The sequence below is a fragment of the Cornus florida genome, unplaced genomic scaffold, assembly GCF_030987335.1.
Source record: "Cornus florida cultivar Cherokee Brave unplaced genomic scaffold, ASM3098733v1 CherokeeBrave_3.0.0_Hap2_Chr02, whole genome shotgun sequence".
NCBI lineage: Eukaryota > Viridiplantae > Streptophyta > Magnoliopsida > Cornales > Cornaceae > Cornus > Cornus florida.
The window spans coordinates 1833508-1850017 of NW_026775572.1; the positions used below are offsets into that span (position 1 = coordinate 1833508).

The following is a 16510-nucleotide window of genomic DNA, read 5'->3' on the forward strand; positions in this document are numbered from 1 at the left end:
AGGCCCTTATGAAGACATACCCATGAAACTTTGAAATAAATGAACCAAGAAAGCCTTTTGTCCGAATATTCGTCACTACCCTCTATCCCTAGGAAGAGGCTTCTTTCTCATTAGGGCTGGCAAAAAATGACCCAACCCATCAACCCGCCCAAATCCGCCCAGTAATTAATGGATTTGGGTGAACCATTAATGGATTTGGATTGAACCACATTCAACCCCTGTGAATCACATGTATAAACCACCACCACCTATAGAAACAGTTAACCACCTACCAAAAGGAACCCTAATTATTCAATCTTGTGCGTCTCTCTCTCTAGCCGCTCTATTTGCATTGTCTCTCTCTCTAGGCGTTTTCTCTCTCTCTGGGTCGCACTCTCTTGATTCACCTCTTAGATTGATTTTTTTATTGTTTATATGTGTTGCTTTTGTTAGATATTGTTCAGTGTTCTCTTTCAGTTCGGTTGATCAAGTATTAGGAGCTTTTTACATGTTCATTTTCTGTATTATTAGTAATTATGTGTAGATTATTTGACCTCCAACCAATTCATTTTTCAGAGGCAAAATATTGGTGTCTACCTTATGTGAGTCCTTATATAAATTTAAATAATTTTTTTTCGTATAGAAAAAGTGAATCTTTGTGTTCAATTGACTCTGTAAATTATTCTTATAGGAAGATTTTCCTGGTGGGCTTTAATCTGTTTTTATTATGATAATTATTTTCCAAGAAAGGACATTGACATTAGCCCAAGTTTAGAATATATTTTTCAAATATTTTTTTTAATAAAATTGGTTCCTTTGTAAACAGGTTGGGTCATATACATGGGACAGCCTTTCCAACTTAAACTTTTATCTTCAAACTTCATAATTAGCGTTTTTCAAAGATTTTTGTAAAAAAAAAAAAAAAAAAAATAGTCGGTTCCTTTGTAAACGGGTTGAATCTATTGTAAATGGGTCGGATCTATTGTAAACGGGTTGGTTCATATAAACGGGTCAGCCTTCCAACTTAACTTTTATCTTCAAATTTCGTAAAATTAATTTCCAGAAAGGTTGTTGACATTATCCCAATTTAAGAATGAATTGTTCAAGTTTTTTTAATAATAACGCCGGTCACTAGGTTAACCCGATCTATTTTGACTCAACTCATATTTGACCCACAACAAACGGATTAAATATGGGTTATAATCCATATTTGACCCGTCCCAAACCCAACCCAACCGTCCTGTTTGCCACCCCTACTTCTCATTAATGAGATTCTAAGGAAACCCCTTCTTGTTAGGAAACCCCTTGGATGGCTTTGGCAAAAGGAATTCAAAGAGAACCTGTGAACTTGCTGTATCAGTGGTTATTATATTCTATTTTGTTCAGGGATAACAAAGTGACATGTTCTAGCCTTTCTGGGTTAAGCCGGAAAAGAAGCTGTAGTGAAATGATACTCAGACCAAAGTGCTATTTCTTGGGCATTGGATCAGCAAGGGTGTGATACATGGATCAAGAGAAGATGATCAGTCATTATAACGCAAATGCTTGGAAGTAATTGTGCCATCTAACTCTTATGAACCAATAAAAAAACATATTCTCAAAACTTATGGCCCTGTTACTTTAGAGGAATCACAAGTCCACAGAAAATTTGAAGCAGAACTCTCTCAGCTCAGAAACCTAAAAATAATGTGTATCAAAATTAAAACCATAGTACCAATAGGCATCTTGAGGTTTTGGAAAGACAAATAGAGGAAACAGTTCGAGAAACTCCTACTGCCTTCATATTTGTGCTGTGACTTCTAGATGCATAACAATATGAGATGAAAGAAAACAATATGTATGCACTGCAAAAAAAAAAGTAGGGGGATAGATAGAGAGTGAGAGAGAGACACACACAGAAATTCCAAAGTACAGATTAGCCATACAACCCCACTAATATCTGAGTTTGCAATGTGTTGATAATAAAAACAAAAACGTTAAAAAGATATCCAACAGAGTTTTTGGAACAAAATCCATGATTCCCTTATCCTGGAAATTACAAATGCATCCTTAACTTTTAACCACATTTATAACCTAAATTTCACCATCTAGCAATTACTAGAAGGGCCTATCAAAAAGGAAAGGGAAAAAAAAAGTTATAGCATGCTTACAAAGTAAGTGGAGAATTAATTCATACCTGGTTCATTCTCCAAGGATCAGACAGCAAATTCTTTTGGTTCTCTGCATAAGGGAAGAGATATAGATAGATATGTACACACACACAAGTATAGAGAGAGAGAGAGAGAGAGAGAGAGAGAGAGAACAGCAATCAACTGTGATTCAAAGTAAACTGGATATGAAGGCATTAGACTAGCTCCAAAAATATAAATGCTAACCAGAATCAACTGCTTTTATTTCCCTCATGGTTGCATCAGGTGACATCAATGGTTTGACAAAGAACTGTGCAAATCTGAACAGCAAACCAAATGAAAACATAAGAACCCAAAGATTTGGGAATAAAGAGAAGAGACAGCCAACACAAAGGAAAACAGCATCTACCTGTCCAAGGCCTCTTCGAAACAGTCGTTGTTAACATCAAAGTGATAGTCAGTATGCTCAGAAGCTGTAAAAGCATTTGTGCTACCTCCATGCTAATAAATGAACATAAATAAATAAATAAACAAATTAACAGGGAAAAAAAAAAAAAAAAACACATGGAATATTAAAAATAACAATTTGAGTAAGCAATATCACAAAAATAATTCACTCATTATGCAAAGGATGAAAAGGTGATCTAAGGCCAATATAGCAATGACCAACTGGCCATTCTGAATGAAATGAGTCGCACTGCTTCTTTTCAAATCTCCCACAATGTGCTAAGGTACTGTAGGTATTAGCAATCTAAAGGTTCCTTTTTTTTTTTGTCCCCTTCTAAGTGCAATCTAGAAGTTTTATTCCATACCTATCATATTGTGCTTAGAAGGTTGTCACATTTCCTTCATAAACTGAATGCCCCAACTCTAATTGTGGAGACATTTGAGATGATTTTGGAGCCAGCCACCCATCTTTCTACCCTCTCTCATCATCCTTGTTTTGTTCTTTTTTACAACTTCCTCCTTGTTCATCTTTTCTGTTTGGTGTCTCACCTTGGAAATTGCAGTATTGTACTTGATTTTAAGCATCTATTTTGTCTGTTAAGAAAAATTGAAAGTCTGCACCATTAAGTAACTTCTAATTCCTCCCTTCTTACTTTTCTGCCTTTATGTCAAACCATTTTTCCTTCCGGAAAGTAAAGGATATCATCATTGAACATGAGATGCACACGAAACAGAAATTATACGACCCTATTATGTGGGGAAAAAAAAAAAAAAAAACATTTTTAAAAAATGTTTAAAACAAAAGCTCAAAGAAGGAGCAGGGGCGGAGCTAGAGAGGAGCCAGCAGGGGCCACGGTCCCCCCAAATGTTTTCCACTTTGTTATTATACCCTCATTAAAATAGTTATGTTATATAAATACACTTACTTGTGACCTCTAAAATTCATCTAAAATTTTAATTGCCCCCACAAACCAAACCCCACCCCACAAAAAAATAAATAAATAAATAAAATTATCAAAACACTTATTCATCATCCCAATAATTATGAATTCATAAAAAAATATAACTTGTGTCACCTCAAAACTCATATAAAATTTTAATTCGAACCTTTTAGCCTACTTTTGAAAGCTCAAATCTTGTAAAATAAATATATAAGTTCATTGTTGGTAGAATTTTACAACAATATATCATTGTTTTATTAACATGTACATATACACAAGTATAATATCTATTATAAGAATTCAAGAGAGAGAAGAACAAATTATTCTAATGTCTCCTTGTATTTAATAAAAACATACAAACCTTCTTTGTAAATCAATTCATGAGAAGTAATAAAAACTAAAATGTTTAAAATATTGTGATACCAAGATAACAATAATGCCAACAACAATAACATATATTTTTTTTGATAAATAAAATTTTATAAAAAACGCTCAAAAGGGGAGCGGATCCCAAGAAAAATACAAAAGACCACAAAAGGCCTCAAGCTTCAAGGAGGCCAAAAAATCAACAATCTCCTCCAACGATCTATGATCTCTCCCTGAAACCCAACAAAAAAGAGGAAAGAATCGAGAATTTAAGCACCGAAATTGACATCACCTTCCCTTCAAAATGTCTCATATTCCTTTCAAGCCAAATACACCACCACACACAAAGCGGCGTAGACCTCCACGCATCCTGATTGTGAGCCCCCACAAGGCAACCTCTCCATGCCTCAATCAACCCTCTAGCGGATCCAGGCATAACCCAAGAAAACCCAAATAAGCCAATCATCAAATCCCAGCACTCTCTAGCCAAAGAGCAATGAATGAGAAGGCGATCCACTGTTTCCTCATCACGAAGACACATATAACAAAGATTGACCACCACCTGGTTTCTCCTTCTCAAGTTATCCTGGGTTAAGATCCTACCCAGAATTGAAGTCCACACAAAGAAAGCCACCTTGAGAAGAGCCTTAAAGCGCCAAACAGACTTCCAAGGAAAACGAACTCCGTGATCAATCGAGAGACACCTGAAGAAAGACCTCACCTCAAAACGCCCCTGAGAGTTTGCAACCCAAGACCAACAATCCAAATCCTCCACCACAATCCTATGGCGATACAACAGCTCCAAGAAACGAATGGCCTCCTCGATCTCCCAATCCTAAAACAAACGCCTGAATTGAACATCCCAAACCAATCTTCCACTATCAAAGTGATAACAGTTAACCACCATGGCCTGCCTATCCAAAGCAATACTGTAAAGCTGAGAAAAAGCGAGAGCGAGAGGAACATCCCCACACCACACATCCTCCCAAAAACAAATCCTCCTCCCATCCCAGAGGCAAATCTAAGTAAGAAATGGAAAAGGAACCAGTACGACAACCAAGAATGTCAGTAAAAGCCTCAATCTCAGGGACCTCCCCAACCGGCACCAAAACAGTCTTAGCAACATTCACCTTAAGGCCGAAGACAACTTGGAACCAAATCAAAACACATCTCAGATATCTAATCTAGGACACATTCGCATCACAAAGAACTAAAGTGTCATCAGCAAACATCAAATGAGAGATCTCCAACTGTGAAGCAGCATCCCAACCCACCCGAAAGCCTCTCAAAAGACCCAACTTGGTAGCCCTTTTCATCAATCTACTAAGGGCCTCCATCACAAACAGAAACAAGAAGGAGGAGAGAGGATCCCCTGTCTCAAGCCCCTCGAGCTAGAGAAAAAAACCCGTAGGAGCACCATTCACAAGAATCGAAAAGTGAGCACTGGAAATACAAAATTTTATAGCTACTTCTCATAGCTACTCTTTAGTTGTCACGTGTTAGATGACAAATTTTATAGTTACTCCTTATATAAATTATATAAATTATTAAAGCACTTTTCTATTTTGTTCCTGCTAACTATGTTTTGTTAAATTTTGTTTAAGTTAAAATGCCATATTTTTCTCTTAATAATTTCATCAAGGTAATAATGACATATTTTCTCAAAGTGGAATCAAAGTAAACAATTGATGAATAAAATTTAATTCTTGAGCAATGTTTTTTTCTTTACAACTTCTTCTTTTACCAATAACCCATCTCTTCCTCTTCTTTATTTATTTATTTTTTTTCCCTTTTCATATCAGTTTTCATAACTAGTTCATTTTCCTCCTCTTTAGAATTGTGTTTTTTCTCAATAAATATACTAATAAGAATAATATAATATAAAAAAATTGTATTCAAATTGATTTATAAATTTTTCAATTTTAAATTATATAGTATTAGTTCACTAATCACTAATCACAAGCATGAAGGTTCTTTAAAAGGACACAAAGACATGAAACAAACCCCAGGTTGCACAACAACTAGAGAAGGGAGAATAAAATGAATGTTTTTAGAATGCAAAGCATTACTAACAAAAAAAATCAAGGAGGCTTGGTTACATATAACAAGTAATATAAGCAAGTACCTCCGTGATGTATTTACAGTAACTATCCTCCAAAGGATACTTTTCGCTTGCGTAAAACAGCATATGCTCTGCAGTACAACACATTTAAAATTAAAAGGCAATTCTCAAAAAGTAAATATAGAAACAACAGCACTTCCCTAAGCTAAAGCCATAGACACCAGTCAAGGGTTCTGAAGTACCACTAGACAAACCAAAAGTGTTTGAGCATTAAGATCCCCATGTGCAAAGGACAAGGTTTATGCTAAAAAAACATGAACCATTATCTTATAACAAAACAAAGAACTGAAAAGCGAAATAAACTAAAAAAGAGGAATGGGACAGATGTGAAAAGATGCTGGAGAAAGACAAAACTACCAATATGATTCAAAGAAATAAATCAGGCATATATGAAGATCTCGAATATATATATATATCAAATAATAGATAAAATGTTGAAATTTGCTCGACTTCAAGCGAGACCCACATAAGACCTCTCGAAATCAAGTTTTAGCTTGACTCAAGTCATATACATATATATATATATTTTTGATAAGTAAGATTTTATTAAAAACGCTCAAAAGGAGAGCGAAGCCCGAAGAAACAAAAGAAAACAAAAGGGCCAAAGGGCACCTTAAACCTTCAGAGAGGCCAAGAAAACAATAATTTCCTCCATAGATCTATAATCTCTCCCTGAAACCCAACAAAAAAAAGTAGAAATAACAGAGAACTTAAGCATAGAAACAATAATTTCCTCCATAGATCAAGTTGTGATATTGATCATCATTTGTGGACTTCAATAAATTCATGTACTTGTTAATGTCCAGTAGTTTCCAACTATAAAGCCAAGTCTATACATAGTTATGTAATGTTTTCACTTCCATAAGCCTAATCCTTACATATATAGACATTTCCCCTAACGCCAGAAACCTTTTTCGTATTTGCACCTCTCTATACAACCAAACCCTGATCATCCCAGCCCTTCCCTTTACCTTTAGCAGAGACTGACTGTATTTTCATATTTTTCCTATATCACGACATAATCCTAGTTTGACTCCAAAATAAGCAAATATGGTAGATGATCTTCATGCATAGATCCTCACCAATGAGCCTTTTAGCAAAATCTGGGTTCAATAATTAGCATAGCAGCCTTTATCATTAAAAATTAGAAAACATCCAAATTCTCACAGGTTAGGATTACAAAGCTAGCTCAGACACTCTTAAATGTGGAAAACAACTAGAATAGTCAAAGCTAAGTAAGTGGATGTACCAATATTGAACAATATTGGAAAAGGGAAGTCCAGAATATATCCGGAATTTCCCAAGGTGCCAATGCTATGTATTAAACTAGACATCCAAACCAAGGTTAATGCATGCAAGGACTTGGATGAGCTCAAGCCATCTCTGCTGATGCCTGCAAGCTGATGCTAGATTTTGCACCTCCATGCACCAATATGAGGTCAAACCTTTACATGAAAAGAGAGTGGGGTAGGAATTACCAAAGTAAAATGTTGACAGTTGACACAATCCAATACTTAAACATCAAGGCAAAGAATTAGACACGCTCTTCTACAATCTATGGCAGTAGTATATGTGAAACCATGTTAAGTTACACTACGTGCATGGCTGGCCAACACCAATTCTAGCCCCTGCTCACACAAAGGCAGTTGTAGCTGCTTCAGCTTCAGCAATTCGATTTTGAATACACTTTTCACCTCTAGGCAACAGGTATGAGGTCAGAAAGTAGAAAAAAATACTGTCAGGCCAGTCTTGGTCAAACTACATCACGGAGTAACAAATTTTGAGTTCAGAAGTATTGATGCAAGTAATTTATTTATTTTTTTTTATTTCTTTTTTCACGGGAATTCCCGATATATAGGAAAAAACATCATCGCTAATGGCAATTCAAGCGCGTCTGCTAAAAGTAAACAAATTTTCCACTAAGAAATTCACATAAACCCTAAACCCTATGGTAAAATATCAAATTGACGATTTTTACCAAGAAAATGAGCAAGGCCTTCGAGACCCTCGGGATCGCTAAAAGAACCAACACCGACATCCATGGCAGCAGCACTCTGAACAAGTAGATAGAAATATCAAGATTGTAAATCTTGAATCGAAATCAGAGTATTTAAAAAAAAAAAATACCCTAAAGATTGAAGAAATTGCCTGACCTTATCGGTATCAGGATCACTGATAAGCAGGACTTCGAGAGAGTTCTTGAGGACGATCCTTCGATACTCCCTGTTGTCGTTACGAGGCTTCACTGTCTCCTCCATGCCCACAGCCATTTTCTTCCCTCTTACAAATCTTCCCAGTTGCGACACCAAAGTCTCCAATATAAGGAGAAATCTGACTCAAAAGTCCTGATCAAGAGGGTGTATCTTATGGACCGAGTCGGTTGACACCGACTCTCTCGCATCCCAATTCAGTGGCTTTTATGCATTAAGGAAAATAAAATCTCTCACGCCGCCATTTAACTTCCAAATTTGAATTAAAATAAGAACCCTCACTCTCTCTATTTATAAAATGGTGCAAAATGGTGTAGATTTTTGGCAAAATTTGTATTTGCCCTTGATGTTCTTGATTCTTCAAAACTTCATGTTATTGAATTTGTTTGGTTCATAGATTAAAAATATTTTTACCTTTCCACAATGGAGGATCTTGCGAGTCGGAGCAAAGAGAGTACCACATAGAGTAACATATTGCAGACCTAAACGAAAATATTATCGTGGTTGTTCTCACATTGAATTAATTCTCTAGATCAATCCTCAAAATTGACTTCAATGTTTGGATTTAAAAGAGAAAACACATATCCCTCTTTCACATAAACAAATACTCCTACTTGGTTTGCTTGATATAGAGATTATAGAGAGAGAAAGTTGCTACAGTTTGCTTAGTAGAGGGAAGAACATGATACTTGTCTTCCTCAACGACTTTTTGAGAGAGTTGTTGAGGACGACCTTCGATACTCTCTCTTGCGGGTTGCGACTCCAAGTCTCCAATAAAGACAGAAATAGTCTCCGGACTAATATAGAGAGTATAGAGAGAGAAAGTTGCTACAGTTTGCTTAGTAGAGGGAAGAAACCGACTTTTTGAGAGAGTTGTCGAGGACGACCTTCGATATCCTCTCTTGCGGGTTGCGACTCCGAGTGTCGAATAAAGACAGAAATAGTCTCCGGTTTGAAGTCCCGATGAAGAAATAATTTTTTTTAACCAAGTCGGGGGCAACCGACTCGGTTATAACGAGCACTGCCCGCTTTCTGAAATATTCATGATAAGAAGTGAACGAGTGTCGTGTGGAACGGAACATCCGATTTGGCAATAAAAAATAAAAATAAAAAATAAAAAAAGTAAAGTACAGTCACACTTACAGATTTGACAAAAAGATACTCAGATAAAATTAACCTAGTTTGTGGGCAAAGATACCCCTGACGATTCAAAAATATAAAAAAATATCCCTTTCTATGAAAAATTGACCAAATTACCCTTTGACCGTGTAGGAGACTTTTTTAACTTTATAATTTAATATATTGTTCATTTATTTATTTTTTTATTTATTTTTTTATTTTTATTTTTTTACTTTATAGATGTCCCAACTTCTTAAAAATGCAGACGTCTAAAATTAATTTTTTGATCCAATACATATATTTCAAATAAATTATATTTTGTTATTACTTCTTTTCTTTTTCTTTTTCTTTTTTATTTTTAAATTAAGATGCTTAATTCTTTCATCTAAAAAAATTAAACCAATCTCTTTTTCTTAAAAATAAAAAATATGATACTAGTATAACTTTATGCATCTTACATTATATATCAAATATTATATATATCCCAACGTAAAAGGGAAAAAAAATAATAAAACAAAGGGAAAAAAAATAAGAAAACAATGGGAAAAAAAAAAAAGGCATGCATAAAGTTAAGATGCATAAAGTTATACTGGTACCTATTTTCTTTTATATTGAGAAATGCATAATATTTGATATATAATTTAAGATGTATAAAGTTATACTGGTACCATATTTTTTATTTTTAAGGAAAAGAAATTTAATTTTTTTAGATGAAAGAATTAAGAATCTTAATTTAAAAATAAAAAAGAAAAAGAAAAGAAGTAATAATGAAATATAATTTATTTGAAATATATGTATTGAATCAAAAAATCATTTTAGACGTCTACATTTTTAAGAAGTTGGGACATTTATAAAATAAGTAACAAAAAAAAAAAAAAAAAAAAAGTGAATAATATAAAGTTTATTTTTATTTTTTTTATGCATAAATTATTCATGAGGGTAGATTGGTCTAATTTATTAAATTGTAAAGTTAAAAAAAAAAAAAAAAAAAAGTCTCCTAAACGGTCAAAGGGTAATTTGGAAAAAATTTCATGTAAAGGGGTGTCTTTGGTCATTTTTGAACCTTCAGGAGGTGTCTTTGTCCAAAAAACAGGTAAGTTTCCTCTAAGTATCATTTTGCCAAACCTCAGGGGGTGTGAATGTATTTTACCAAAAAAAAAAAAAAAAAAAAAACAAAGAACGGAACATCCGATGATACAGAGTTGATCAAGATGTGACTCTTGTAACTTCATTTGTGTTATTTAAGTAGGGACGGCAAATTCCCCATCCCCGTTGAGGCCCCACCCCGCCCCGTTTATTACTGGGATGGGGGACCCTTTTATGTAAACGGGGATGGGGATAAATTGTGAAAACCCGCCCGGGCCGGGGATGGGGTATCCCCGCCCCGCCCCGATTAAGTGTGTAACTACTAAAATACCCTTACCTATTTTATTATATTTACTAAATTAGCCTATACTATATATATACCATATATATTGAAACCCTAAAATCTTGTCTATTTTTAAACTGAGGCGGCAACCCAAGTCACGGCCTCCTTCTTCCTTCATCATTTTCTCTCTTTCTTCTCCTAAGAATCGACAACAACATCGATTCTCCCGCGTCCTTCCGAATTCGTCTCCGACATCGATTCTCCCGCGTCCTTCCGAATTCGTCTCCGACATCGTTTCTTCCGCGTCCTTCCGAATCCGTCTCCGGCATCGGCTCTTCCCCCTCACCGGTATGGGCTCCTCCCCCTCACCAGCGTCGGCTCTTCCCCCTCGGCCCTCACTGGTATATGCATATGTAAGTGTGTATATATATATTTGGAGTGTTGGATTTTGGATCTGTGGAATTATGATTTTATTCATTTATTTACTTTTTTGAGTTTATTCCAATATTTTACAATGTTTATAGTCGTAAGGCTGGAGTTATCCCATCAAATTATTAGAAAACCTATATATATATAATGGATCAAATCATTTTGGTTTTGATTGAACTGTGAATTTTTTTTTTTTTTTTTACAATTGGAACTGTGATTTTTTTATTTCTAATCCTGGAGCTGTGATTTTTTTATTTTAATCCTGGAGCTGTGATTTTTTTTTTTTTTTTTAATCCTGGAACTGTGATATTGAGAATCAAGAGAACCTAATCGGGGGCGGGGTGGAACGGGGACGGGGCCGGGGATGGGGGTGGGATTGAATTTTTTAATGGGGATGGGGGTGAAATTTTTAGCCGGGGATGGGTATGGGAAATGAGATCCCCACCCCACCCCGCCCCGATGCCATCCCTATATTTAAGCATTTAATCTATAATTATTTTATAGGGATAATTTCACTTACCTCCCTTGAGGTTAGACGTAATTACAGGCAATACCCTTTACGTTTCAAAAATTACATTGTCCTCCCTCAAGGTTTGCTTCGTCGTAACACTTAGCCCCCTCCGGTGAAAGTCAACGCCGGACAATGATGATTTTTGATGACATCAGCTATTTTAACCATGTAATACCACATTTGCCCTTACTATATTTGCAAAGACATTTTAACCCTAAGTTTTGTATTAAAATAACCTATATACCCAAGAAAAAAAAGAAAATAAATAAAATAAAATAAATACCCGTGAACTCATCTTCATCTCTTCCAAGACAATGAAAGGGATTGTTACCGGGTTCAGGCTTAGGTAGAGATACTTCAACTGGTTAAGCCAGGTTAAGAGCCGATCCACGGGTCCGATTAATTGGTTCCAAGACAATAAAAGGTACTGTAGTGAAGGAGGGAGTGAAGTGGGTGAGAGAGAACCGGAGAGTGCGTTGTGCTTGAGGTCGACGCGGGTTAAGGTTTATGACGCGAACGTCAGGACCGAACCGGAGAGACGATTGTGACCGAGAATGACGTTTGACAACGCCGGTAGACCTGCGACCAACTGAGGAATACTTCTATTGATTTGATTGTAACTAAGATCGAGGGTTCGTAGAGCACGAAGCTAATCTAGAGTTGCCGGAATCCCACCGGAGATGAAATTCCTGCTGACGGCGAGAAACAGTAGGTTGTTCAACTGACATAAAGTTTCAGGCAGAGCGCCAATGATCCGACCCGTGACAAAGGTGAACTCGGCGAGAGCGGAGAGTTTTTCGATTGAAGGATCAAGGCGTCTGGTCAGACCAGGCGAACCGGCCCTTGGGTCACCGAGATTCAAAGCGATGACCCAGTCTCCGTCGCAATACACGCCGGTGAAGTCGCAGGGCTCCGCCGTGAAATCCCATATGGAGAAGAAGTCCGATCCCCGCATGTCTTCTAGGGCGTTTCAAAGCGATGACCCTGTCTCCGTCGCAACCTTTGATTGATATATAGTTCAGGGATCATCCATTTGACATAGAGGGGCAGCCACCCTTTGAAACTCCCCCATCTCTCTGAGCAGCGAGGCTTATTCTTAAACTAATGAGCTTTGAAACCCTACACAAAATCAAGATTGCAGTTGCAGAGAGAGAGAGAGCAAGTTCAGAGTTGAGAACGAGAATAGAGATGGAGGCGACTGGGGAGGCTGAAATGATTTGCCCTAAAATTTTATATATCTATATATATTTTACCTTGATTGTGATTTAGAAAAAATAATTTAATATACTTTACTTTTGGAAAAAATATATATATATAATAATAATAATAAAATAATTTAATGTGATATTAATAAAATATTAGGGACAATATGGTAATTTCAAAAAATATATATTCTTTATGTGATATTAATAAAATACTAGAGGGTGTTTTAGTCATTTAACATGGTCAATGGCCGGAATAAAATGTCGATCAGTTTGGAGGGAGGTCAGTGTAATTTTTGAAACGTAAGGAGTACCGCGTGTAATCAGGCCTAACCTCAGGAAAGATAAGTTAAATTATCCCTTATTTTGTATGAGCTGTATTACACGTGGCATGTAATAGAACCCATTTGTAAGACTCAACAGCTGGCTAATAACACTTTGCCACGTCGTGACTTTTTTTTTTCCTCTCCAAAAACCTCAAAACCTTGGCTATTTCTAGGCACTATTTAATAATGTAGAGACATTTTGAGTAAAATCTTGAGGGTGACCTTCTTGTTATTTATTTCTATATTTGGAGAACAGTATACAATATCTAAACTTGAAAGGAATTGCAGACTCTACCCAGCTTCAATTGATTATCAAATTGGTAAGATTGAAATTGATGACGTGCTCATTCTCGGATTTTCCACTTTCTAGGTCCATTACTAGTAAATGGGAGCTGCTGTCTTTTGAGGGCAAATTGCTCTTTTGTTTTAGGATGGGCTTGTCATGGGGTATCTTGTAATGTCTTATTTAGGCTTTTGCTCTTGCTTGCCTTAATTGGGCCTGTACATTTTTTTTCTTGTTTATTATCTCGTACAATTAACTTTTATCATTCAAAAAATAAATAAAAATAAAATAAAATAATTACACAAAGTTAGAAGTAAGTTTATTTGGATATTGTCATAATTTCAGACCAACAATACCTGGAACTAATTATATATTTTTTCTCCACTTCATTTGCATCGTATTTTTTTTTCTCCACTAATTATATTCTCTTTTACATTCATCACCATATTTTTAATTAAATAAAAATATCAAAAAAAAAAATTTAAAAGTAAAATTCATAATTATTGTTAATCAAGTTAATACTTTGCAGGTATATTATAAAGTTTAGATTCTACTCCCTTTTTTTCCTAACCATAAGAACGAATATGCGCACACATATATACATATTTATCTATATATATATGTGTGTGTGTGTGATATAATAAAGTTAAACTTGTCATATTCTGAATTTTTTAATCAGTCCTTTATTTATTATTCTGAATTTATTTAATGTTTATTTGAGCTTAATTCGCACATATAATTGATTTAAAAATTGAATCAAAGAAATAAAAGAAATGAGAACTCAGGGAGCATACTTTTCATGTGTGTGTATGTGCACCGAAGTGTAGTTAAAAGTGTGTTCAGGAGGTGTTGAGGTTTTGTGTATGTGCTATTATATTTTAATGATTTAAAGCTTCCTTAAGAAGCTTTAGGGATAACATATGGTTATATATATGTATGTATGTGAAGATGAAAGTATTATTAAGCTTTGTGCGACATATGTCACATAAGCTATGTGATAATCTCCATTTTCCGGAGACTAGATTTACATCATCCATGTGGAAGGGGCGATTTGAGAGATATGTTCGTATATAGTTATTAAGTTTTTTTTTTTTGGGAAAGTTGATCATGAATGTTTTGGTGTGGAATTGTCAAGGCGCGGGGTCCTCCCAAACAATGTCTCAGTTAAGGAGGTTGATTTCTGAGGTTATAACCTGTTCGTGGTTCCCTAGACAGGCAAATCGGGTGGTTTGGTTTTACTTTATACGGACCTGTGGGAGATTAAGATTGTGGATTTTGCGGAATTTCATATTACTTGCGAAATCATAGGCTCCACGGGAGGTGATTCTTGGTTTTTTACTGGTGTTTACGTAGCTTGTGAGGAGAGAGAAACGGCTTTACAGTAGAGATATCTTTATAGCCTACAGTTTCAGTTAGGACCTAATTGGATTCTTGCAAGAGATTTTAACTCAATCTTACATCAGGAGGAAAAGAGAGAAGGTCAGCCGAAATAGGGATGGATGATGCGAGATTTTCGTAATCTTGTTTCTGATTGCGGGCTGATTGATATTGGCTTTCAGGGTTTCCATTCACTAGGTGCAATAACAGGGAATTGGACAATTTTATTATGGCTCGTTTGGATCGTGCTTTATGTACCTCGACTTATATGAGAAAGTTTAAACATTGCTCTCTGTCCCATCTTTCTGTTATGGGTTCGGATCATATGGCTCTGTTAATTTGTTTAAACATATCTCTATTTCGGGTTCGAAAGCAGTGGCATTTTGATGCCAAGTTGGTTCAGAAGGAGGATTTCCATCAAGTTGTGGCTGAGACTTGGAGGTTTCCAGTGGTGGGATCCAAACAATTTTGTGTTAAACAAAAATTGTTTGCTTGTCAAAGGAAACTAAAGCAATGGAGCTCCAGGTCAGGTTTTAATGCTCAACTCAATATTCAGAATATTTAGAGTCAATTAACTGCTGCGAAAGAACATGCAACTGGTACTAACAGGGACTTAATAAAGAAGTTAGAGCTGGAATTGAGTGCGGCTTGGCGAGATGAAGAACTCCATTGGAAGCAAAAATCGCGTATCGCCTGGTTGAATCTGGGTGATAAAAACACAAAGTTCTTTCCCCGGAAAGCTCAAATCAAATGACAAAAAAATACAATTATGGGGCTAGAAAATCCCAATGGCGATTGGTGTGATTCAAAAGATTATATCAGAGATGTTGTGGAGTCCTATTTTAAAGATCTTTATACTTCACAAGGAATTCGAAATGATACTGATTTCTGATCTCTGGTTTAAAGGAAAGTTACTAACCAGATGAATGTTGATCTGTTGAAGCCTGGAACAAAAAATGAACTCTATGCGGCTATTGCGTCCATGGGGGCTTATAGGGCCCTGGGGTTGGATGGTCTAACCCCCCTTTTTTATCAATCGAATTTGAATGCTCTAAAAACTGATGTTGTTGAAGGTTTTAATTCCTTTCTCTCGAGAGGTCATCTGTTGAAGTCATTGAATCAAACCAACTTGGTTCTTATCCCAAAAATGAAGAGGCTAACTAAAGTTTCCCAGTTTTGTCCAATCGCTCTATGCAATATGATTTACAAAAATTTTTCAAAGGTCATTGCCAATAGATTGAAAGTGTTTCTCCTTAAACTCATCAGCGAAAATCAATCAGCTTTTGTTCATCATCGAATGATTCAAGATAATGTCATTCTTGCTCATGTGCTTATTCATGTTATGACGACAGAAAAGAGGAAAGAAAAACATCTTGCTTTGAAGCTTGACATGGCGAAAACATATGATCGGGTGGAATGGAAATTTCAAGAGACAATGTTATGATGTATGGGGTTTGATGATAGATGGATCTCACTGGTAATGGACTGTGTTAGCACGGTCGCATTTTCAATGGTTATCAATGATGAGAAAGGCAGTTGGTTTTTTCCTTCAAGGGGGCTTCGACAAGGTGACCCGTTATCCCCATAATTATTCATACTTTGTACGGAAGGTCTTTCTATATTGATGACAGATGCTGAAAAGAGACAAATGATTAAAGGTCTGGTTTTGGGCCCTCATTGTGAACCAATTTCTCATCTTT

At 35.8% G+C, this 16510-nt stretch overlaps 2 protein-coding genes and 1 pseudogene across 2 annotated transcripts in view; 1 reads left to right on the forward strand and 2 right to left on the reverse strand.

Annotated features, from left to right (window-relative positions):
* LOC132291958 (insulin-degrading enzyme-like 1, peroxisomal) overlaps window positions 1-9101 on the reverse strand; it is a 70168-nt gene extending 61067 nt beyond the window's left edge. The window contains exons 1-6 of the mRNA XM_059790318.1: window positions 8138-9101; window positions 7963-8038; window positions 5988-6055; window positions 2518-2609; window positions 2355-2428; window positions 2156-2199 (exon numbers count right to left, since the gene is read on the reverse strand). Coding sequence (XP_059646301.1) covers window positions 2156-2199; window positions 2355-2428; window positions 2518-2609; window positions 5988-6055; window positions 7963-8038; window positions 8138-8254 — 471 coding nt within the window. The 5' untranslated portion in view covers window positions 8255-9101. The remainder of the gene's footprint in view (window positions 1-2155; window positions 2200-2354; window positions 2429-2517; window positions 2610-5987; window positions 6056-7962; window positions 8039-8137) is intronic.
* Window positions 9102-11645: 2544 nt separating this feature from the next.
* On the reverse strand, window positions 11646-12586 carry LOC132288933 (receptor-like protein CLAVATA2; annotated as a pseudogene).
* A 3146-nt stretch (window positions 12587-15732) lies between these two features.
* On the forward strand, window positions 15733-16254 carry LOC132288949 (uncharacterized). The gene has a single exon (XM_059789899.1). It carries the CDS (start codon window positions 15733-15735, stop codon window positions 16252-16254), a length of 522 nt encoding a protein of 173 aa, XP_059645882.1.
* The last annotated feature ends 256 nt before the right edge of the window (window positions 16255-16510 follow it).